A 23,229-nucleotide genomic window follows, 5' to 3' on the forward strand; every position below is an offset into this window, starting at 1 on the left:
GACATATATAATCGCAGTCAGCAGCCCCCGAGTGCTGCATATTATCATCACCCGCTACTCCACCTGCTCTTCCTCTGGCATCTTAATTGATTAACTGTGTTTGGCCTAGTAATAGGCTGCTTATTAGACCGCCTGGTGCTGCCTGTGGGACTGTCAGGTCAGACAGGGAAACAGAGGGGTATGGGGGAGTTGTGTGACAGTTACAGTACTTAGAATGCAAAGTTTGTTAAAGCTCAAACATCCTGCTGATAACACATTTCTCACCAGGTGAGGCAAAGAGGCAGATTGTTGGTTCGCCCACCAGCCAGCAGTAGCATATTGGAGGCAAATCGTCAACTAGATCGGGTGTTTTTATCCTCTGTGGCTAAAGGTGATGTGATAAGAGTTAATATAATATATACACAGGGACAGCTATGAAATGCATGCTCTTACCTCCTCCCATTGGTGAATATAGCGTATTAATCTGGAGAGCCTCAACAGCCTCAGAAGACTTAGGATCTTGGTAAAGCGGACGATCCTCAGGGCCCGCGCAGTCTTGTACACCTCTGAGTCGATTCCCTTCTCTACTATGAGGAATATGTAATCCACTGGGATAGAGGATACAAAGTCCACAATGAACCAAGTCTTAAGGTACTTCTTCTTAATGGTTTGAGGGTCCAAAATTATGTCTGAGTTGTCCTCAATGATGATTCCAGTGCGAAAGTTGAGCACCAGGTCCATGAGGAAGAAAGTGTCCGAGACCACATTAAAGATGATCCAGGGCGTAGTGGTCTCTTCCTTGAAGAAGGTGATGCCCACAGGGATGATGATCAGGTTGCCCACCATAAACAGCAGCATTGTGAAATCCCAGTAGAACCTAGAAGGTGTGTGCGTGTGTAGTTGTGGTGTGTGTACATGGATGGTGTGTTTACATGTGTGTGTGTGGAGTACAGGAGGAGAAAAGGGGGAGAGGGAGTGGAGGGGAAAAAGACAAAAATAGAGTCAGATAGGAAAGGGGAGTTGCTGTGGAAAGCCGATAGGCACAAGAGACTTCCTAGCAGGAGCTGCACATAGCCTGTCTGAACAGGCAGAGAGTAATGAGAGAAAGACGTGCTGAACTCTTGTTTCCAAGACTGACATGTACCACAATCATCATTTATAAGCACAGATTCTATGTTAATTTGATATTGCTGTATAAAACAAGATGAATCTAATAACCGGCACTGCTCATGTGAGTTTACCCTGGAGTAGAAAAATGTGTTAGTGTGGTTGTTTTTCCTTGACTAACTGAACTTAATTAGCTATTCAGCCTGCATTTTCCAGGTTTAAATAATGAATTAAAGGATATACACAAGTTTCCTTCTTTCTACTTATCCCTTCTGTATTGTCAACACTCTCTTTACGACCTTCTTATTTAAGGTTTGACTTTGAAAAAATATGGGAAATAACAATACCATCTAAGATTTTAAATCTTTGTTTTCATTTTCTTCAGACCTTGTTAAAACCAAATATGTAGACGACGATGATGAAGATAACCAAACACTGAAATAACCACAAAACTTTTTTTTAATTATATTTTGTACAATATATGGGCTATTCATGAGCTATGTGTTACTATTTTGCTGAAAATAATTTGCTAACAAAGAAAGGTACAGCCTATGTTATCTTTCAGAGTGATTTTATTTATATTTGGGGTAATATAGACCTATTTGAAACAAATAGACTAATCTTGTATGTGCATATGGTATATGTTATAGAGTCAGGGTGGGTCTCTTTGATCTCAATCAAGTTTCTGACTAAATAAGGTTTATAGGTAATACTCTAATACTACAAAATTAGTGTAAGTTAATAAGTATCACGCTGATAAATACATTTTAAGTAGAGGGCCAAACCCAACACAGGGTTAATTTGCACTCCGCACTAGGAGCTCGTGTTGACCTTGCAGTGCACACGGAGGCCGAGGAGGCTCAAGCCAGCAGTGATGTGGCAGTTTGGTGAGTGGGACAGACAGAGAGTAAAAGTAGTGAGGTTCGCGCTCGTCAAAGGAATCTCTGCAGGACAGGTGCAGCGCTGAGTCATTACACTGCACGACTTATGCAACAAGCTCTGACTCCTCCACTCCACGGTAATGACAACAATAACCGCCCTGATGATGATAATGATGATGATGTCTGAGGAAACTTTGCTGCTTTAACTATGCATTTATGCCGAGGGCAGATTGTCTGTGTCCTCACCGTGTGTGGGTGGTAAAGACAGGTCTCCAGAGAGGCCTGTTGTCAAATTACACCTCTGCAGTTGAAGACATCTCTGAAGTTATAGCCTTCAGGGGTCTACTGAGGAGGTGTTATATATGCAGATGGTCCACATATGAATGGTGTTGTGAGAAAGGGGGGTGGGGGCCTTAGAATAGATTGAATTGGGTCGGGGGGAGGAGGTGTGTGTGTGGGTGGGGGGGGTTAAAGGTATCGTGCTCAAACGCAACTCCAATTTGGACGGGGAGCTGTCCGCGCTCTGTGGTGCTGAAACCAAACCGCGCAGCCCAGAGGAAAACCCCCGGCTACATGGTTCCCATGTCCAAATATAACCCAGCGACTATAACGCGCGTCGAATAAAAGCCTCACAGGCTCATTTTACTCAGCCATGGGTCGTGGATTTCCCTAAAAAAAAAAAGAAATTGTAGGACAAAATCGCTGCTGGGTGACACACTGGGTTATCAGTGCCGAGCCGTGATCAACCGAGCGCATCCGTCATTAAAATGCAGGATCCGGAGAGTCGTACAGGCGTCTCCAGTGAGCATGCTTGAGGTTTTCGCACACTTGGCTCAAGGTGACATTCCATTACTGAGTGCATCGCGCACACACACACACACACATACATACACACACTATAGCCTATACATCCTGTCAGCATGGCTCTATAGACGCAGAGAACGGCTGATATTACAACGAATATTAAGTAGTTATTTGAAAAACGACTGAAATGAAGTCGAGTTAGCGTCAGAGCTCTTTGTTAATGTGAGCGTAAAGTGGAGATGTGTTAGCAGGCCGGGCTGGTGGAGCATCCCAGGCACGTTGCCGTACACACGGAATAGGATTTGTTTACAACACCGAAAAGACACTGCTAAAACAAATCAATTTGCCTGACAACAGGTTGTTTGGGGATTAATAGCAGCAAGTTGCGATGCACTGATGCAATTCTCTGCAGATTTAATCAGGGGAGGTGGAATGAAAAAGCAGCAGCCTTCAACAATATAACTGTGCATGTGTTCCCATGGAGCCACCGTGGTTACTCACTGTAAAGTAAGTTGTAGGGGACAATGGGGACCCGCACTGGCCCCTCATGACTTTCAACGTGCAGCAAATGGCAGCTCCAGCTCTTACCTGAAATCGCTGTACGGGTGGATAATCCAATTTCCAGCTGATTTTACCCTCTCCTGCTCCCGCTCCACCGCTTTTTGACTACCATACATGCGTAAGGAGAATTTGTTAACTCCAGGCTGCAGCATACTACTAAACTGCCGCTGCATGAAGCTGGCTTGGCTGCCCTGTTCCCCATCTTCGGCGGGCACAATCGGCGGTCCATCCTCCGGCTTCTGGAAAGTGACAGAGTTCCTGGGCTGCTGGTTCTGAGTCGGGCCGTACAGGGAGGACGAGGCTTTCCGGCTTGGTGCGTTGGAGAAGGACACCTTGGAGTCCTTTTTCTCGTGGACACCGCTGGACACCGGGGTAGTGCCGGGGTTTGCGCTCTCTCCTCCGTACCCCCCGGTCAGGGACCCGCGTGGTGTGATCGAGCCGTCCATGCTGGCGGTGGTCGAGTTACAGGCTCCGCGCTTGGCGCTCCCTGCTTCCTCGGCCCTCCCCGACCCTCCCGTCTGCTTCTCCTGCTTGGAGATGATTGAGCGCAGGCTCCCGGTACCCGAGTCCCTCCTGCATTCTCCGTTTTTGTTGCATTTCATGCTGGAAATTGGAGCGACGCTGTTGCAAACATCACCCGCTGTCGCGGTTAAAACCTCGACAGCGACCGCTGATTCCGACGCCTTCGCCCCAGATGCTCTGCTGGTCTCGCCGCGTCGGGCAGCATCGCCCGGACAGGGTGTCTGGGTCTCGGTAGCTCTGGAGGCAGCAGAGGGTCGTCGGGCGGCAGGAGCGTCCTCTGTGTGCGTAAGGCAGGGCTCCTTGTTGGAGTTTCTCCTGGAAGCCGAGGACGAGGCTCCCCCTCCTGGCGTAAAGTTCTTCATCCTGATACTGCCTCCTCCTCCTCCACTTCCGCCACTGCCGCTCCCCCCGGCTCGGCGCAACCGCGGATGCTGAAACTTAGACTCCTCTTCTCCGTCGTCCGTCTCATCCATCACGACGTTGCTGGCCGCACCGGACTGCTTAGCGCTCGGGGCGCCGGATGTGCCGGGGTCCAGACAGTTGTGGCTGCTGCTCCTTGTGCACTTGGACGCGACAGTCTTGGGTGCGCTGACGCGGCTGTAACCACTGCCGCCCACTGCCTTCTTCTTCATGGTGGCAGCAGACGCCGGTGAAACCTCGTTCCTGTCTATGACACTAAGCAGATCACATTTTACCTCCAATTACCTTTGAAGAAAACCAATCAGATTTTAGAGGCGCGATGGAGAGGAGCAGATAGAGGGGGAGAGGAAGGAGAGGTGAGAAGAGGGAGGGGAGGACGTGACTTATTTGCAAACTATGCGCGTCTACTTTCCCCATGTCATCCTGAGACAGATGCTCTGGAATCAGACTGACCGACACGTTTAATTGCGTCAAATACCAAAAAGCTGTTCTCCTGTCTTGCTCCCAGTTCAGTTCAAGTACATTTCTACCTGAGGCCTCTCAGACATGACACTTACCTCAAGTACCTTTATTCAAAAACCACACAAGAATAGATGCTTAACATGAGGTCAAATAAGGGGGATACTAACATCAAAAGTTGAATTAGCACGCGTTAATGACAAGTCAAATGATGTCATGTGTTTTAGAAGGTGTCTTCAATGACAACCACCATGAATTGGTGTCACCCTGAGTTGGCGTTTAGCGCGCCCTAGTGGTCATGAGTGGGAGGGACGTGTTCAATATTTTGTGTGACGCAACATAAACTTCCAATTTTATCAAAGGGACTTACCAGTGCAGTGGCCTTCTTAAACCTGCCTATTTTGAATCTTGTTTTCAAGATGTGCTCAGCGACCGCCACAATCTTTAGACCCAAGACCCACTGCTACAGAGCACTGGTCGCCTGTTTATTCAATTATTATTAATATTGAAAGTATCGTGAATACAAATCACACCAAATTCAACACTGCACTTCCTCAGGCAATTTACAATAGACATACCAAGTGTCTATATAGCAACACAAAATGTAGATTTGGTACTGTGCCGTCCTGGTCCTTTGTTTCTAAGAGATTCGAGGCTTTAAAAACACCAGAAAGACAGAATCGGCTCAGTCACTTGCTTCATAATGTGTGCAGATAGCACAGGTAACAAGGGCAAACAAGTACAGCAGAGGTATTAATGTTCTGCAAACTGAAAGATGAGTCCTCAGCATCACTGATGGGCTATTTAGTGCTCCGGTTTAAACTGTTTGGTGTGAGCCTAACAGCTGATTGCACAAGTGCAGTCCAGTATAACAAATGGGTTTTCATATCATCTCAGTTAGAAGGAATGACACTAGTATATGAGACAGTGTGAAAGCATGTGTGTGGCAGCGATCACAGCTCCAGAGCATCATCCCTACACAGTGAAGATATGGGCCATGATAATTGAGTCCTCTGTCACCTGAGGAGAGATAATGTAGCTAACCTATTTCCCTTGATCTAGTTTGGGTTGAGTCTAATTTGGCTGACACATGTAAGATTTAGTATATACACGCACATAGGCATCTGCTTAGCAACAGCAATATGCATAACTGGTGCCAATCAGATAATGTATACCATCTCTGTTATTAATTTATCCTGATAAAACTAACGAGGAGAAATGATTGAATTAACTTATTTGTACTTCTTTCCCAGTTTTATAACAAAGAATGTTGCCTTTTCTCCACAATAGCCCCTGTTTGGTCAAAGTCATGTAAGTCAGCCTGATAACGTTTTAGATTTGCAGAGGGTGGAGACATCTAAGCTATTTACAGTTCATTGGCAACTTCGGAAGGAATACTGTAATTCTTATTGACAGTGCAGGTTTCCTGTGTCCTGTTGAAGGGGCGGAATACATATGCAAACAACGAATTTTATATATTACATTTGAAATGAATGTATATCACTCTGTAGACATCGGCTGTCACTTTTACATTTACGTCTTGTTCATTATCAAGAAATACTAAACCTGTTATATTTCAGTGTTGTAAAACAATAAAAGATCAAATCTTCTACTTTTGAGGGGCTGCATGTAAAGTGATATTAAGGACAGCAGTCGTGCCACTGCTTTAAACAAGAGGCTGGGCTATGACTGTCACTTGCAGTCACTATACTACATTGACAGTAAGGGGCTCCATGTTAATTACACATTTTAAACATGACAGTGATATTGTATTATAAAAAACATGGTTAAAATGTGTATGATCAATTGTCAATAAAGACAAAGTCCTGATGAAGAGAACATTTGTCGTGTTAACATCAGTCCTCCCCCCTCCACTCTATTGCTAAAAATCATTGGGGTTTGTTTCTAAATTATTTTCACATTACTAAGTGTGTTAAATCAGTAAAATCTGTAGAATAACATTTTGAAACTGCACATTATCAACAGAAACTTTAAAGTTTGTTTTAGAACTTTATTTCGACTGTACGAAAAATCATTAAATAAAATGATAAAACACTTGAAATACATTTGGCCAGTTCCACAGAGGTAAATGATCCCATGCCCTTTTTTTCCGCTTTGCTCAACTTGTGTCTTGGCGGGGATCTAATAAATAAGTGTGTTTGTGAAGTTTAAAAATGTGTCCACTGTTGAGCTGTAAGGATCTTCACCTTGTCCAGAAACATCAAGTACGCTGGATCAAGCTCTGATAAAAACAAGCTCTAAAAGAAAAATATATGTTCAGTAGTTTGCCCAAATTCACATTCTCAACATCAGGCAGATTTTTTTGTGCAAAATGGAGAAAACAAAAAGGTGCTAATAAATAAAGAATCTGATGCATACACTTCCATTTCACAAGGTTTTAGTTTGATCCGATAGCTGTACAGTTGCTGACCATTCAAAATGAATTATCTATCTACATATCTATGAACCACCACAGGCAATGTTTAAAAAAAAACGAAAAACATTTTGTCTTTTAAATATAAAATGTGTTCCAGCTTTGTGGTGAAGCCATGTCTCCATCAAAAAGCAGTCCACTCTGGTTCAAACTCTGACCCAGTTCTGGTCACAATCTCACTTTCAATATTAGCAATATTACTGTTCACAGCCTTTCTGGATCCTCTTTTAACACTTCCCAGTCCCACACTTGATAACAATAGCAGCAAGAGTCAGCGTCCATTCAGCGCGGTGTGAGGAATGATGACTCATAGTCTGCCCCACATTCAGAGTTCCCCTCGACTCATGTCCCCTGGAATTGAGACAAATAACTGTCCTGGTCTCAGCTGTAGAGAACAGCTGTTGTGTCTCAGTTGGGTGCGAGGTTTCTCAGATGTGAGGTGGTTAAAATCTATGAGTTGCTGGCAGCGTTCTCATTGCTAGGTGAACTCGAGGAGGACGAGGAGGAGGAGGAGGAAGCGGAGGGAGAGAAGTTCATTCCTGATAGCCCTGGTGGGTCTGTGGCTGTGTTCTGTCCGCTAAGACTCTTCCTGCACACAGGACACGTATCGTGCTGTGGGAAAGACAAAGAGTCCTTAGTCTGTTCACCATCAACATATCCACAAATTCAGATGACTGTTATGTTCTGGACGATCAACAGCATCCACATGAGTAACAGATGTAGCACAGATGTTAGGGATGTCCTGATCAGCTTTTTTTGCCTCCCAATATGAACCATACAATATCCAGTGTATTACCAAATACCAAGTCAAAATGTAATATTTTTTATTTTCTAATGTCATAAAACTGCACACTCTTTGCAAAAGCTAAGGAAGCTACTCTAATTCACATGTGCTTGACAGCTAAAAGATAGACTGAATTGTAATTCTTCTCTAAGATTTATTCAGCATCTCATGAAGCTCTAGTGACAGCCTTTTCCCCTGGGCGAGCAACAATTGTCCAATCAGAGCTTGGGGACACCATCTCCATATTGATGCGGCTTTTCAAGTTGTATCAACTTTTAAATTGGCTTATTTTTGGAAACAACGCCACACACACACGACATCAGGCCCATTTTGAACAGTTAGTAGTTCAGTCTACTTATCGGTCGAGCTCTGCACAAAGAACACATTCAATCTTCTTTACTACTTTCCGATAACTATAGTGCTTTTATAAGTGTCGTATAGTAAATAGCGCAATGTTGGACAGCTTTTCTTCTTTATCAATAAGAAAACACTGAAGTTTAAATAACAGCAGCACCAAAGGAATGTTTTTGAAACGAAGGCAGAGATTAGTGGGCTCTTTTACCCAAAGCAATGCTGCTGGTGTTTTTGCTCACTTACTGATGTCTGTACTTTACTGATGTGATCAATGTCTGATACTGATCAGGCAGATGTATTTAACAAATCACTGACAGATATACATACCTGTTCCAGCCATGGTACTATACAGTCATTGTGAAACAAGTGATTGCACGGCAGTTGTCTAACACTCTCCTCAACGCTGTAGTCTTCTTTGCACACAGGACACTCTAGACCGGCACCTGCACAAACAGAAATTGACATTACTCTGTGTTTGTGTGTTTGTGTTTTTGTGTGTGTGTGTGTGTGTGTGTGTGTGTGTGTGTGTGTGTGTGTGTGTGTGTGTGTGTGTGTGTGTGTGTGTGTGTGTGTGTGTGTGTGTGTGTGTGTGTGTGTGTGTGTGAGCTTCAGTCACATGCATGAGCTGCAAGGAAAATTGTGATCATGCTGATTCTGTTTATTTGAGTTTAGGCAGTGTAAGACTGTGTAATGTTATGTTTAATTCAAGCACTTCGCTACCCGTAACATCATGATAAAAAAGTTAAAATAGAAATATGTCTGACGGAAAGTGAGGCTCATTAGATTGTGATGATACAAAACTAAATACCAAAATGAAAATTTAAAAAGGCATTTTCCGAATGTGAATATATTCTGCTATCTTCTAATTACAAAGGAAATGCTATAATTGAATCGGTTTACAGGGTTAGGATAAGAGATTATTTTTATTGATAGTGCTTAGATCTGTATATTATGAAGCCAGCACAAAGGAAAATACTGATCAAAATTACTTTTCTGATCTGGTTTGATGGATTACTAAATGAAGCAGAGGGGCTCCTGGTGCAGAGGGGTTGGGACACAGTGAGTAACTGTGGGAGAGCATTGGACAGACATGCAGTGACTCACCCACATGTTCCTCTTTGATGTAGATGGTGGGTAAACTCTTTATTCTTTCTCTGTCTGCAGGAGGAGGACCTGTGTTTTCAAACTGGTTCAGTAACTACAAGGGAAAAAGAGCAGAATCACATTAAAACAGCTTTAAGATATTCTCTTCCAACATTTAGCAAAAACGATATGTCCAGTATATGTCTGATTTGATGGAATTGAACTTTCTCTGTATCCCGTATTAAAAAAAAAAAAAAGACTTCTTCAAATGGAGGTGCAGCCCGGTCTCATTATAGCGCTATAAAATAAATATCATTGTAATGAATTATTAATTATGATATTATAAATAGAACAGGTCCTGGTGATTGACTGAGGAAGCTCTTGGGACACTAGCTGCCTCACTGAGATTCACTTTTATTTCCAGTGTAATGTAAAAAGAAGAAGGACCAGTTTTTGTACCTGTGTAATGATAGCATCGAGTCCATTGGCGCCCCAGGCGTAGTCCATTGGATTGGAATGTAGCATGCCCCTGCAAAACAAGAAGGTAGTCAGAAAAAGGAAAACAGAACAAATATTTTTATCTCAGTGACGTGAAAAAATAAACAAACATTACACACAGTGGAATGTTTCTTACACTTACCATGGTCCCATTCCAATATTTGGCATGGCTGTTGGTGCTATGATTCCATTTACTAGCTGCTGGATGATTCTGTAGCAGGAAAAAGTGTTTCCAACAAATAATTGTGAAACTTAACGAAGACATATAACTTATGTAGAATATGTCGAAATATATTACTTCTTAATATAGATGGTAACACTACATATTCACTGTTTAGCATTTATAGAAAAAAATATAGAATAAATGCTTAACATTAATATATATTTTATGATTTATATGCATAACAGATCATTACATGGTATTCTCATTAATTAAGCATACCTTTATATTATGTCCAGATGTATCTTAACGCATCATGTAACTAAAGTCTAAAGCGGGAAATAATATTGTATTGTCTGCTATAACACAAGATGCAATTTGTGTCCCACACCAACCTCCTCTGCACACTCAACTGCTGAAAATGGCTCACCCCTCTAATGTGGGCACGCCTTCGTGGCGTGTAACCTGTCTCCGAGGAACGTGTCGACCCCGTGGTTGCCGCGCACTGTATCGTTGCCGCGATGCCATTTCCCGTTCCCTCCTGTTTTCTGTCTCTCGGTTGTCCTCTGCGGGTACCCGCGGTCGAAAGTCGAAATTTTCATCAAAAATCCCAAGCGAGAATGGACCATACCCAGAGGGAAATGTGAATAAGTGTTGGTGATCCAGGTTCTAGGAGAAAAGACAGAGTCAATGTCCAACCATGGTGCAATGTGCAAAATGTTCTAGTAGATGAGCTGATTTTTTGGAGTTTCACTGACCTCAAAGGATGAGCGGTTCTGTTCACTACTGGAAGATGTGGATGCAGATGCATTTTCAGAACTGAAGGAACGCAGCAGTGAAGAAAGTAAAAAGCTTTTACTCAGATACAGTATCCATTAAAATATCAAATTAATACAAAATAATCAAAACTAATCCTCCTTACCTTCGTTCCTCAGTTAATTCCTCAATGAAGCCAGAGTCACAGCGTGGACAGGTGTAGTCCTGTAGTGAAAATACAAATGTAAATATCTAGTATGTATATGCCATGACATACATATATGCAGTTTTCTGTAATTCACGTTAAGCCTAGATAAAACAGATCTATGTTCATCCGTCCTACAATGAAATCCGAACCATGCGACGGCTATAAAGTTAAGTTTAGAGTGTGAGACAGCTGTGGATTCGACTTTATTTTTAATTTAAAGGCTGTCTGCTGCTGATGAATTGTATAGTGCTATACTGAAAGATTTAGTTTTGGTTTAGACTGAATTATGTCCACATATAACATATGTTTTTAAAAAGATGCAGGGCATAATTTATGCCTAAAACCCCCCCCAGGGTATTGAAAAGTGGCATTCTCCACACAGAAAATGAGGTAACAACATTGAATATGCTGATCATGTGTCTCAATAGCTACATTTACACACAGTAAAAACCTGTACATTGTACAACATAGTACTTTGGAAACCCATAATACGATATACTACAAAAGACAAGTAGAAAGGGTTGTATGAATTATTTATAGCTTAAATTCCTTTTGTGAACATGTACCCAATAAACTGCCATTTGGCTTCCTGATATCTAACAATGGAAAACACATATTTCTCCATGTCCGTGTGAAATGCACAGTATGATGGTGGATGATGTTGAGCATTGGAGTAAATCGATAACACCCATCACACGTGTCTTACTCCCAGTGCATTGAGACAGACAGCTGGTTCTTCTAATGTCAATGTCACCACATCCAGTTGATAACAAGCACCATCTCCTGACGGGGTCCTGCCACACAGGTGAGCCACTGTAACGTTCAAGAAGCTTCGCGTGAATAGCTGGACCACAGACTGCAGTGGTAGGCAGGAACTATCACAACACTGGGGACATTAAACTGAGACAGCGGTGCTTCTCTTTACAACATAACCACTGTCAGCAAACAAGCAATCCCGGGGGTTTGCATTTGAACTGGCTGGAAGTGACAAAGCCACTATGCCCACGACCTGATAACCGAGAACCGACTGGTTCTGATTCACAGTGAAGCGACCCTTTCTGCTGGGAGCTAGCTCGCTGCTGTCAAACGCCACCACTACAGGGGATTGTTCGTGGATGCCATGGTTCTCGGATGAGAGTTGTATGTAGGCAGATATTCAAATATACTTTGTTAATGCTAAAATGATGCCTCTGCTACCACGGGATCATACAGTGAAGCCTCCCCGACAACTGCCTGTCTCTCTTGACTGTTGGTGCTAACCACCGCAGCGGATCAGCAGCAGCAGCAGTCGACGCTGTGCGCGCACACACACACACACACACACACTCAATTCAAACCGTAACAGAAACCCAATATCATTTCTACTTCTTGAACCAAGCAGCTGTGTGTCTCGGGTCCTTACCGGTAAACGCGGGCTTATCTCTGCTGAGCACCGGTGACAAAAAAACCGGCCGGGCCGTGTGGGAGCTTCAGCCATTTCTGTGCAGAGCAGCGGTACGAAACTACGGACGGGAAGCAGCGAGGGCCAACTGGACGTGTGCACAGGGACGGCAAGCTCAAATCGTGGCAGCGGCAGCTCGCAGAGGCACGTTCGGTGTCAACAGAAACTGCCACTGGTGTGTTAAGGCAGCTGCCTATGATGCCACACTGTTAAAAGGCAGCTGCCTCTGACGCCACACTGTTTGGAGGCAGCTGTCACAGATGCCACACTGTCTGAGAGCAACTAAAACTGTTTTTTAATTCATTCAATGAGATATAAGCTTGTTTATGAAAGTTTATTAGATAGTTTGTTTACTCTCGGGGGGGTTGGACTCAAAATTGATCAAGAAAAGCTCCACATCTATCAGATCCATATGCAAGATCTTGGTGTCTATAAATAGCTAAGAACTCAAAGACTGTATTCCCAGTATCGGTTACAGTGTGACTCATACTGTGCCTGAGTAAACTGTGATAAACCAAAGGAAAAATGTGGATTTTTATGCTTGACTTAAATTCTACATAAGATGGTGAATACCTCCATGATAGGTAAAGCCTTCACAGCATTTAAGCAGCATCGGTACAAATGTGACAAATAAATCTACGAGCTGCCGCTGCCACGACTTGAGTTTGCTCTCTCTCAGCAGCGGTGCGTAACGGGAAGCAGCGAGGGACAATAGGAGCAGACGCGCTGGAAACGGAAACGTGCAGAAGTTACACGAAAATACGGAGTTCCGGTTGAACATTTCCACCTAAACAAAAGCGCGAAAGTCTCATATTAAAAAGTAACGAAAAGAAAAAACAACTTTTAAACTCCTCCAATCTGTCATAATTCCACTAACTCTGCACTATTGCACATATTTGCACTATTGTTTTTTTCTTTAGGTGTATATATTTAGATATATATTTTTTATTTTCTATTTTAAATTTTTGATATTCTATTTTATATTATTTTATTCAATATTGTTTTGCTTGTAATATTCTGAGCATTGCATAAGAGAGCCTGACCCAAGCATTTCATTGCCAGCGACTGCTTAATGTAATTGTTGTGCATTTGACAATAAACTCTTGAATCTATCTATCTATCTATCTATCTATCTATCTATCTATCTATCTATCTATCTATCTATCTATCTATCTATCTATCGATCTATCTTTATTTTTAGTACTTTCATTTTATTTTAGTGTCCCATCTTAATGTATTTTACAGTCTGTAACACAGTCTTATTCGTGCGATGTGTGTAATGTGTATTTGTATTGTCAATGTGTGACTATGTCTTTTGAACGCTACTCGAAAAACCGAAATAAAATACAAATCTATTCAAATCAAAACACATCATGAGACCTTCACTTATTAATGCTGAGGAAAACAAGTGTCTTGGATCTTGCAGACTTGTAGACGTGATGCTTTTATTCTGGACATACTACGACCGGAAGTGTTGTCTGTGCTATTGTTAGCGTTTGTCAGCCTCTAAGTGAGCTACTCGTTAGCATTCTCGGTCTGTGAGCGTTGGTTTCGAAGTAAATTCTTCATTCTGCCACGGTCATGGAGTCTGGTGATGCAGGTAAACAATAACAGTTAGAGAGAAACGATGAGGCCTCAACAATACAGCTGCCCTCAGTAAACACGCCATAAACGTCAACTAGCTTATGTAGCCATTTGTTGGCGTAACCAGCAAACAGCGTTAGCTAACGTTAGCTGTTGTGTTAGCTAGACTATGTACTTATTAAAGACAGTTTGCGTCATATTTACTTTTTCAAAAAATACCCAGCCTCCCTGATATCCGCAACCTGTTATATCAGCATGTGATCACATGACTGTTGTTAATAGCTTTTAAAATTAGTTTCTTGTGTTGTTTAGATTCGCTTTCATATTCTTGTCAGTAATGTCTTTACAATATAGCAAAGTTATTATATTCTATTCTACTATACATTTATACATTCCTGATATAATTCAAATTACATAGCAATATTTTTAAATAATCTGTGTATTTTCCCTTTCCTTTTTGTTCAGGCCGAGGAGGATGGAAGTCCAAGACTGTCCAGCCACAGAAAAGCAAGATGAGCATGAACATTCTCCGTCAAGAGAAGCTTATAGCTCAGAAGAAGAAAGAGATCGAGGCCAGAATGGCAGAGCAAGCAAAAATAAACGTGCAAACCACTAGCAAGCCCCTGCCTCCAAGGTAAGGACACGTCCATGAGCCCATAAATATGTTAACATTAGATCATTAGGATTTATGTTATTCTTCAATAATAACATGGGAAGTACTGCCAGATAGTTTTGTAATTATAGGGTTGTAACGCATGATGCATCTTTGGCATTTGTATTGTTTTCCATTAATATTGGCCTGAATATTCTTTTATTTCTGATCCCAGTATTCCTCCCAGTCTACAAGGAGCCAACTCAAACAAGTTTTTGAATGATGGAAGCTTCTTGCAACAGTTCATGAAGATGCAGAAGGACAAACCAAACAATGGGACTGGTAAGTATCACATTATTTTATTTAAGCTGTTTTATAAATGGTCATTATGCTTATTTGTGCGACAAAGTCTAAGGACCCCTGCTGCAATATTCATGGTCTTGTAAATATCAATTATCATTTGTATCCACAAACTGCTTTGGGCGTGGTTCTGATCTGATTTGCATTTATGCCTTAAAATGTAATTAGCTTTAGTTATCATATATCAGTAATATCACCTCAAAGAAAATAGTTTTACCCCTCCTGCTTTTGTCAGACTAGAACTTATTTTTTTACTGTTGTCTGACTTCATTTTTTACTTCTATTTAAGTAAAACTTCTTTAAAGTAAATACTCTTTCCACTCTACTCTTTTTTGTTGTATCCTTATCACAGGGATATTCACCATCTTGTCCTATATTCTAAAATGATTACTGTGATGGTGAACAGGATTCACAGGAATTATTCTCGCTGGGACCTTATTATTTTTTATGTTTGTGTGAAAGACGGATAAAGACGTCCTTATCAGCTGTAAAGTGTTGTGGTAGAGGGTCTTGTGGAATTTACGGAGACACTGTCTCCTCTCCTTGAGACGTAGTGCAGCTGTCTGTCGTGTTTGGGGAAGTGCAGGAGCCATGGCCAAGGTCAAAGGACAGGGCTACTTCACTCCCTAGCCACCACAGATATGAAACTATGTAGTCAGGTATTACTGTCTCCAGAACTAGAAAATACATTTGCTTGTTTAGGAACTAGCAAACCAATAGACTAAATGATCTTTAGGGCTTTAAAGTGTGACCACAAGAGATCAGGCTTCACAATATGAGAGGACATCATGCACAGTTGTATTGATGAACTCTGAATTTCTCCTTGGCCAAGCTTCAATAAATATTTCAACAAAAGACATCAAAGGACTCCTGAACACTTTCTTACTAATGAGTGAGTGGACCATTGTTTAGCAGATTTTAAACAACAGAGTGTCTTTACAAGAGCATCCTCGCCTAAGCAAAGCAGCTTAGAATACCATCACAGGGCCATGAACATGCCTTATCTTACTTGGGTTGATCACCCTCTAAATGTTCTGATTGAGGAAGATCTCTTATCAATAGTAGCAGAAATAATAATGGCATTTTGCTTGCAGGTAAAGCCTACTACTGGATTTATATGTGTCCTTTTTACTCTTTCAAGGTTCCACCGCTGATACCAAATCTCCTTCAACCTCGGAAAAAAAGAGCATTCTTGTTGGCAAGCGGCCTGGCCTTGGAGTCAGTAGCATGCTAAGTCAGTTCAAGAACTACTCACAGTCCAAGAAGAGTCCCGTTCTCAGCCAGAGGTCGAGTGTGTTTTGCTCTCCCGATGATGAAGACGACGAAGAAGATGATGATTACTCCAAATTCTTAGGGATGAGAGGTAATTCAAGGCCTATGTTTTTCAGAGTGTTTCCGGACAACTTGATGGCTCAGAGTTTTCAGTGCACCTTCTGCATACTCCAGTGGTACAGTTGCCTTGTGACTGGCATTTTGTCATAGGTGCCCTTACAGCAAATATACTCATAGCCTGCTTAAAGTCTCTCCCCCAGAGGATTCAGACACCAGACTCATTATCGACAAGATGGCCTCGTTTGTGGCAGAGGGGGGATCTGAACTGGAGAGGAAGGCCAAGGAGGATTATAAAGACAATCCTGTTTTCTCGTAAGTTTGATAGATATTGTACCATATCTGAATTTATTTTACTCATACTGTATTTTTAGGGGTCCCTTTTTAACTGCTATAATTGCCTTTCAGATTTTTGTATGATAGAAGCACTTTGGAGTATCTCTACTACAAAAAAAGAGTTGCAGAATTGAGGAAGGATTCAATAAGAACTGAAAATTCGTTGGATAATGGTAAGTTACCTTCTATTACCCTCTGTCTTTTCTCTCACACCATTCCTCTCAGAAATGAAAAATGTAATTTCATTAGGAATGGACAGAATATCGTCAGTAAAGTTTCCAGTTCACACAGTATGATCTTACAATGTTATCAATAGACATTATGATGATTACTTTTCTAATAGTGATTCTAATAACATTTAGTTAATTTGTATACATTCATGTTCAAGTCTGTGAACTTAATTCCAAACCCTTCTCTCACAGATATATTACTTTAATGAGTTATGATAGTCCAGGTAAGGTGACCTAGACAGGAGCAACCGGACACTCCTCAATTTTCTACAGCAGAGTATATGTGTATAGTAAACAGTGTTTCCACTCCATGCATTTAGCAGTGGCTGTATTACGGAATAATGGCTGCAGCTGCTAAGCTGACTTTTTTTTCATAAGAACAATCAGAACAAGCACAGAGTTGGCCTGTCGAAAATAATTTCTATATCGACTTATCGTACAATATGCAAATATGAACGTGATTATTTTGCTGCCATCGATACATTTTGCATTCTGTTTACAGGCTCGTTTATTTACATAACAATGTCACCGACATTTAGCGAGTTGTTAATAATAGTTAACAATTTGATTTGTTTGTATTGATATACTATATTTCCAGTTTTATTTGGGATAGTTCACCCAAAAATGAAATGGAGGGGTGGGTGAAGTGTTTGAGTCAACAAAACCCTTTTGGAGTTTCAGGGGTAAACAGTGTTGCAGCCAAATCCAAAACAATTGAAGTAAATGGTGACCACTTATTCAAATGTGTAAAAACAAGAGGAAAAAAAACTAAATTGCCTCTATACTGCTCCTGTGGTGTCATCCAAGTGTTCGTAACTTCGACATTCAAATTCGATTCGAAACGGCGTCATTTGCACAATGTTTTAAGTTCGAAAACTGCAGAGTACTACACTTCTTCTAGTAACGGGTGAAATATGCTCAGTATAGCCATACTGTATGTGGTGGAGTCTCTCTGGGCTTTATTTGTTCATTTACTACAGTAAAATCCTCACATCCATACAGTCCCCCATTCACCACCCCTGTCCCCTTGCTCCTCCTTCCTCTTCTTATCCCCTATTGGCTCTAGACTGGTGGTGTATGAGGGCCAGTTGAGTACGATACAGTAGTAGAGTGTGAATTGAGTCCCAGTACTGATAGGCTGCTTAAAGTCTCCCCCCCAGTGGACGCGGAAACCCAGCAAGTGGCTGAGAAGCTGGCCAGATTTGTGGCGGAGGGTGGCCCCGATGTGGAAGCCATTGCTGCAGAGCGCAACCGAGACAACCCCACCTTCAGGTCAGTCACTGTGTATATGACTATTTCCTAATCATGACCTGCTACGTTTGAATGGGAGATTTTCACCTCACACAATGTCTGCTGTCCTTCCTAAAGCTTTTTATATGATTACCAAAGTCCAGCCTTCCACTACTACAAAGACAAACTACAGGAGTATCGGGCTGCAAATTCCCAGAGGGCTTTACCTCCTTTAGCGGAGTCAACGACAGATGTTGAGCGACCGACTGTTCCGTCACCAGGGATCCCCTCGCCGCTGATGAACCCACACATTCAGGAGTCAGACACCCCACCTGTCAAACGGAAGAGGAAGAGCAGATGGGGGTCTGAAGATGACAAAGTCGATTTTCCCATTCCTCCCATCATTATTCCTCAGGAGATTAATGTTCCAGACCCAATCTTACCCTGTCTCTCTGGTACGTGAAGTTGTGTTGTATAGATTTGTACAAATATGCACATGCTACTTTATGTAAATGTTTACGAAAAGACACCAAGTAACACTTTGGAAATAGATAGGAAGTTGAGATTTCTGTCCCATTACCAGCTGTGACAGTAAATAATTTATGAACCTGTACTTTTGTTTTTGTTGTTCCAGCTCAGGAGCTCAGGGGTCTTGGTTATAAGAAGGGGAAGCCTCTTGGTCTGGTTGGAGTGACAGAACTATCTGAAGATCAGAAGAAACAACTCAAAGAACAACAAGATGTAGGAAAATGCAAACTGATATTATTTTATTCCATGATGCGTCAACTAACTATGACTCTACCCACCTTTTCTCTCTTTCACTTTAATGACTCTGACCAGCCACACCTTAATGTCTGGATTACTTCCTGTAATCTTTTTATTAATATTCCTCACTGTATATACGATGTGTTCTCACACACTCTGCAGATGCAAGAGATGTATGAGCTGATCATGAAGCATAAGCGTGCGATGGCAGACATGCAGGTGATGTGGGAGAAGGCCATAAGGGAACACCAACATGAATATGACAGTGATGAAGAAGTGGACATGCAGGCAGGGACCTGGGAACATCGTCTCCGACAGATGGAAATGGAGAAGACGCGTGGTAAGATTCACCTTCAACATAGAGAGATATTACAATTAGCAGTAACACTTGCAATAGTGATACCTCATAATACTTTTTAAGTTGATTAGCTTGACACTTGCATTAAACAACTCCTTGTGTGTACTTTTCCAGAGTGGGCAGAGTCACTGACAGATATGGGTAAAGGGAAACACTTTATTGGGGACTTCCTGCCTCCTGAAGAGCTGGAGAAGTTCATGGAGACCTTCAAGGCACTCAAGGTCAGTTTTCCTCTGAAATCACTTGTTCTCAGAGGTAATAAGGAAGAAATGTTTTTCAACTGGTGAGATCGCCTCTGTCCATTGGCAAGCAAAGGTTTGGATTGAAAGGAGGAAACTTTAATGTGGGCCATCCCAGTGGTCTTTTTTTTAAATTATTATGTACAGTCGTTTTAGGTGATTTCACTAGGTCTGAAACTATGGAAAGGAAACATTTGAAACTTAAAGCTAAAAAACATATGTGGTGTCAGTTTACCATTAAGTAGGACTGGGGTCGGTTTGAAATTTGGATCAACAGGATTTAATCATCCATCCATGCCTCTATTTTCGAGCTGCTTATCCAGGTCAGGGAAACTGGCAGCAGCCAGCAGAGAAACCCAGCCGTCCCTTTCCCAGCAAATTCCTTTAGCTCCTCCTCAGCGATTCCCAGGAGGAGACTGTAATTGCCACTTGTTTATCTGAAACTCTGTTCAACTCAATTTGGCACCGTTGTAGAAAACCACACTTTTCCCTTTAAAGTTGAAGAACATCACAGTATGTAAACAGATTTTCATTTTTTAAGTGAGTTCATTGCCAGAGTCATGGGAAGGTATTCAAAATACAGCACCCACATAAGACCCAGGATGTAATTGTTAAACTACTACTTACTAGACTGTCTATTCAGACTAAACTGAATAATAGTAGGAATCTTTAAAGGTGAGAATTCTTTTCAAAAAGACAAAAAATGTTTTTCTACTATAAAATTAGCTTTGAAAAACATCCCTACTACACACAATGAAAAATAACTAGTTGTATTTAAGCAAAAATCTTAAAATGATATTGAACACTGTGAAATTATGCAAGTCTTTAGTGTTTGTGTGGCTTGAATGCAGCTTTACTCATCTTGATTTGCAGGAGGGCCGTGACCCAGACTACTCAGAATACAAAGAGTTTAAGTTGACGGTGGAGAACCTTGGTTTCCGAATGCTCATGAAGATGGGCTGGAAGGACGGTGATGGCCTCGGGAGTGACGGACAAGGAATCAAGGCTCCCGTCAACAAGTGAGTATCCACCCTCATTCTTCTTACTGTTCCCCATGTTGGATTCTTTTTTTATTTCCACACATGATCATCACACATGCATACAAATGTATTAATGTTATGGGTCAAAATTCCTTCATTTGAATTTATTTTAGAGGTCATCCTTTGTGAGCAAGAAATCCACAAAACAGAAAATGCACCAATATCATGCAGCACATAGCTCTAATAACGGCAGTTTTCATTGTGACTTTAAAAATATGCATGTCATCTAATCATGCTGATGCTATGGAATTTTCCTTCACTTGCAAAATGTCAATATGCTCAGCCAGCATGACGAGGTCCTGCTGCAGTAAGTTAGAAATAATAAATCTCACTGCCTCCAGGAAAACATCGCTCTATAAAAGTTGAACAGCTTCTGTGGTATTCTGCATACACCTTTAAATGACTAGCTCCGGAAAATGATCGTTGTTTTTTTGTCAAATCTTCAACAATCTCTCCGGTCTAGATCTGCTACCAGAACTTTCTTTACTTGACAAAAACAGGCATAACAAAGTGCCTCACAAACATCATTTAACCTCGAAAAAATGTAAAACCTCGAAAAAGTTAAATTTAGAAATTATGTGTGCTTGTTCTTCAACATTACCCCCTTACTAAATAGATAGAATAGATGGAGAGGGGATGTAAATTTATGGATTTTGGGCTCAACCAGTCGTACAAGCATTTAAGTTAAAAGAAATAAGTTTCTACATTTATGCGGGTCTCCTGTTGTGTTGTGTTACTGTAAATGTTGCTGCTGTTACGACGATATTCCCTCCTTTCCTTTCATAGACGATCCAGTGTATCCCACGCTAAATGAGATAAGAAAGAAAGAACTCACCGAAGCATATTTCTTTAGTATTCATAGAATTTGTCCAGCTCTTATCGCTGCTGCCTCTCAGATTCTTCTGGATCATTTCATTCAGCGAGGAACCTTCCCTAACAAAAAGAGACTGAGGACCCATAAACTGAAGCAGCTAAATGGAAGCCAGCCATCTTCCATTTTATTATTTGTCCTGTGCTTTTCAGGCTGTAGCATGTCATAACTGGCTTTATCTAGATAGACTGACAGTAACACAATAATGTTTTGATACCTCTTAAATAACCCGACGGACTTGAAGGTGGAAACTAATCTTTGCGTATCTCTCTGTCCCACCCCAGGGGAACTACCGCTATGAACGGAGCAGGTTTCGGAGTCGACCGTCCAGCTGAGCTCGGGAAAAATGACGATGAATATGATGCGTATAGAAAGAGGATGATGCTTGCATACCGCTTCAGGCCAAACCCACTGGTATTGTCTCATTGTTTTCTGTTTTCTGTGAATTTGCACCAGTTTATTGTGACATTATAGATGATGTTAGATGATGTTGTAATGGTGTAAAAATCCCTGATCGTTGTCTGATAGAAATTTGACACTTATTGTGTTTTCCATTCTTTGTCCTGCGAATCCACTCATCAAGTGTCTCTTGCAAAACTATGTGAATTTAATCAAGTGTTTCTTTTTTTTTTCTTTTGCAGAATAATCCACGGAGACCTTATTACTGATGTAGAGGACTGTTCTTGTTCATGCTTGTTCTTGTTTATCACAACAACGTTGGTTTCTTCAGTTGCCACAACTCTTACTCACAATACTTTATGAAATGGAAACCTTTGCACAGAAGAAATGTTGTGAAGTGTGTTATGGTAATGAGAATAGTAAATTGATAGATCCATCACATGGGAGGTTTATTTTGGTTTAGAAAAAATGTTTTCTTTAAAAATGTTAACATGTTTTGTCACATTTCAATCAAAAACTGTAACAGCTTTAAATATTTAAGACGTAGTTCCGATGACTTCCATGATGATTTCATTCTTTTGTGCGACCATGTTCTCTTTCAAAGCTTCACTTGATCTTGCATTCCAACTAAACAACACAGTCCTGTATTAGTATACAAACTTATCTATGTATAATAGCATTAGGTCATTTTCATTACTGTGCTATACATTTCATTTTATGCTGCACTGTTCACAATTAAAAATGGCCATTTGCTGAATTGTGTGGTGAAAGATCTGTTTTATCACATGTGGCAAACCAACTGCACTCACCTGTTCATTGGGAAACTAGATAGCTCTCAGAAGAGCACATAACTCTACCAAGGACAACAGTCCCCTTCAATTTGGTCAAGCTGCACTAAATTTCATGTACTCACAGAAATTAGTCCCCTAAATATACATATTTTTTCATCTGGATTCATACAATATTCTCTGGGAAATTGGTGAAAACATAAAAAAACGTTCTCATCTTGCAATGTTGTGGATCCACCCCCTGATTCTTATCCACACCAAAATGTAATGGGTTCTTTCCTGACTCATATTACATCCTTCAGTTTATGAAGTGCAGATATTCCTCCAATGCTGTTCACGATATGCCGCCATGTGTTCATTTCTGTGTGTCTGTGGTCGCTGAGCAGAGCTGACCTGGCTCAAGTAGCCAGCGGTGGGGAGGGTGACAGATCAGTGAAATCAGACCTTCACTTTGCCATTCCCCAGGGTAATTTACATGGGATAAATATAACTCCAAAATCCCAACTAAGCAGGAGCCTCTCTGGTGTTGGCCGCAGCATCAATCAAGAGGCGACTTCAGCCTCAGTCGCTGGTAAACCAAGACGCCACTTGTTTGGTGGCATGCTGGAGTTCTCAGTATCTATTAATCCTTTGGTCCATATAATGTTAGCAAATAGT

General features: G+C 41.4%; 3 protein-coding genes across 3 annotated transcripts in view; 1 reads left to right on the forward strand and 2 right to left on the reverse strand.

The window, feature by feature from the left end:
• Positions 1 to 4,501, reverse strand: part of LOC118118130 (potassium/sodium hyperpolarization-activated cyclic nucleotide-gated channel 2) — a 30,830-nt gene extending 26,329 nt beyond the window's left edge. Inside the window, exons 1-2 of the mRNA XM_035171044.2 lie at positions 3,360 to 4,501; positions 433 to 856 (exon numbers count right to left, since the gene is read on the reverse strand). Coding sequence (XP_035026935.1) covers positions 433 to 856; positions 3,360 to 4,486 — 1,551 coding nt within the window. The 5' untranslated portion in view covers positions 4,487 to 4,501. The remainder of the gene's footprint in view (positions 1 to 432; positions 857 to 3,359) is intronic.
• A 2,229-nt stretch (positions 4,502 to 6,730) lies between these two features.
• LOC118118131 (E3 ubiquitin-protein ligase RNF126) lies at positions 6,731 to 12,630 on the reverse strand. The gene is made up of 9 exons (XM_035171045.2): positions 12,413 to 12,630; positions 10,969 to 11,027; positions 10,805 to 10,865; positions 10,477 to 10,715; positions 10,029 to 10,097; positions 9,848 to 9,917; positions 9,410 to 9,503; positions 8,633 to 8,748; positions 6,731 to 7,779 (listed from the first exon to the last, which is right to left on the reverse strand). The coding sequence occupies exons 1-9, from the start codon at positions 12,485 to 12,487 to the stop codon at positions 7,618 to 7,620; spliced, it is 945 nt and encodes a 314-aa protein (XP_035026936.1). The 5' UTR covers positions 12,488 to 12,630; the 3' UTR covers positions 6,731 to 7,617.
• A 1,286-nt stretch (positions 12,631 to 13,916) lies between these two features.
• On the forward strand, positions 13,917 to 22,541 carry sugp1 (SURP and G patch domain containing 1). The gene is made up of 14 exons (XM_035170783.1): positions 13,917 to 14,051; positions 14,501 to 14,669; positions 14,863 to 14,969; positions 16,129 to 16,350; positions 16,508 to 16,631; positions 16,725 to 16,825; positions 18,031 to 18,154; positions 18,251 to 18,567; positions 18,747 to 18,853; positions 19,040 to 19,217; positions 19,350 to 19,456; positions 20,348 to 20,493; positions 21,670 to 21,799; positions 22,027 to 22,541. The coding sequence occupies exons 1-14, from the start codon at positions 14,033 to 14,035 to the stop codon at positions 22,051 to 22,053; spliced, it is 1,878 nt and encodes a 625-aa protein (XP_035026674.1). The 5' UTR covers positions 13,917 to 14,032; the 3' UTR covers positions 22,054 to 22,541.
• Positions 22,542 to 23,229: the final 688 nt, after the last annotated feature.

Source organism: Hippoglossus stenolepis, chromosome 11 (assembly GCF_022539355.2).
Source record: "Hippoglossus stenolepis isolate QCI-W04-F060 chromosome 11, HSTE1.2, whole genome shotgun sequence".
NCBI classification, from domain to species: Eukaryota; Metazoa; Chordata; class Actinopteri; order Pleuronectiformes; family Pleuronectidae; genus Hippoglossus; species Hippoglossus stenolepis.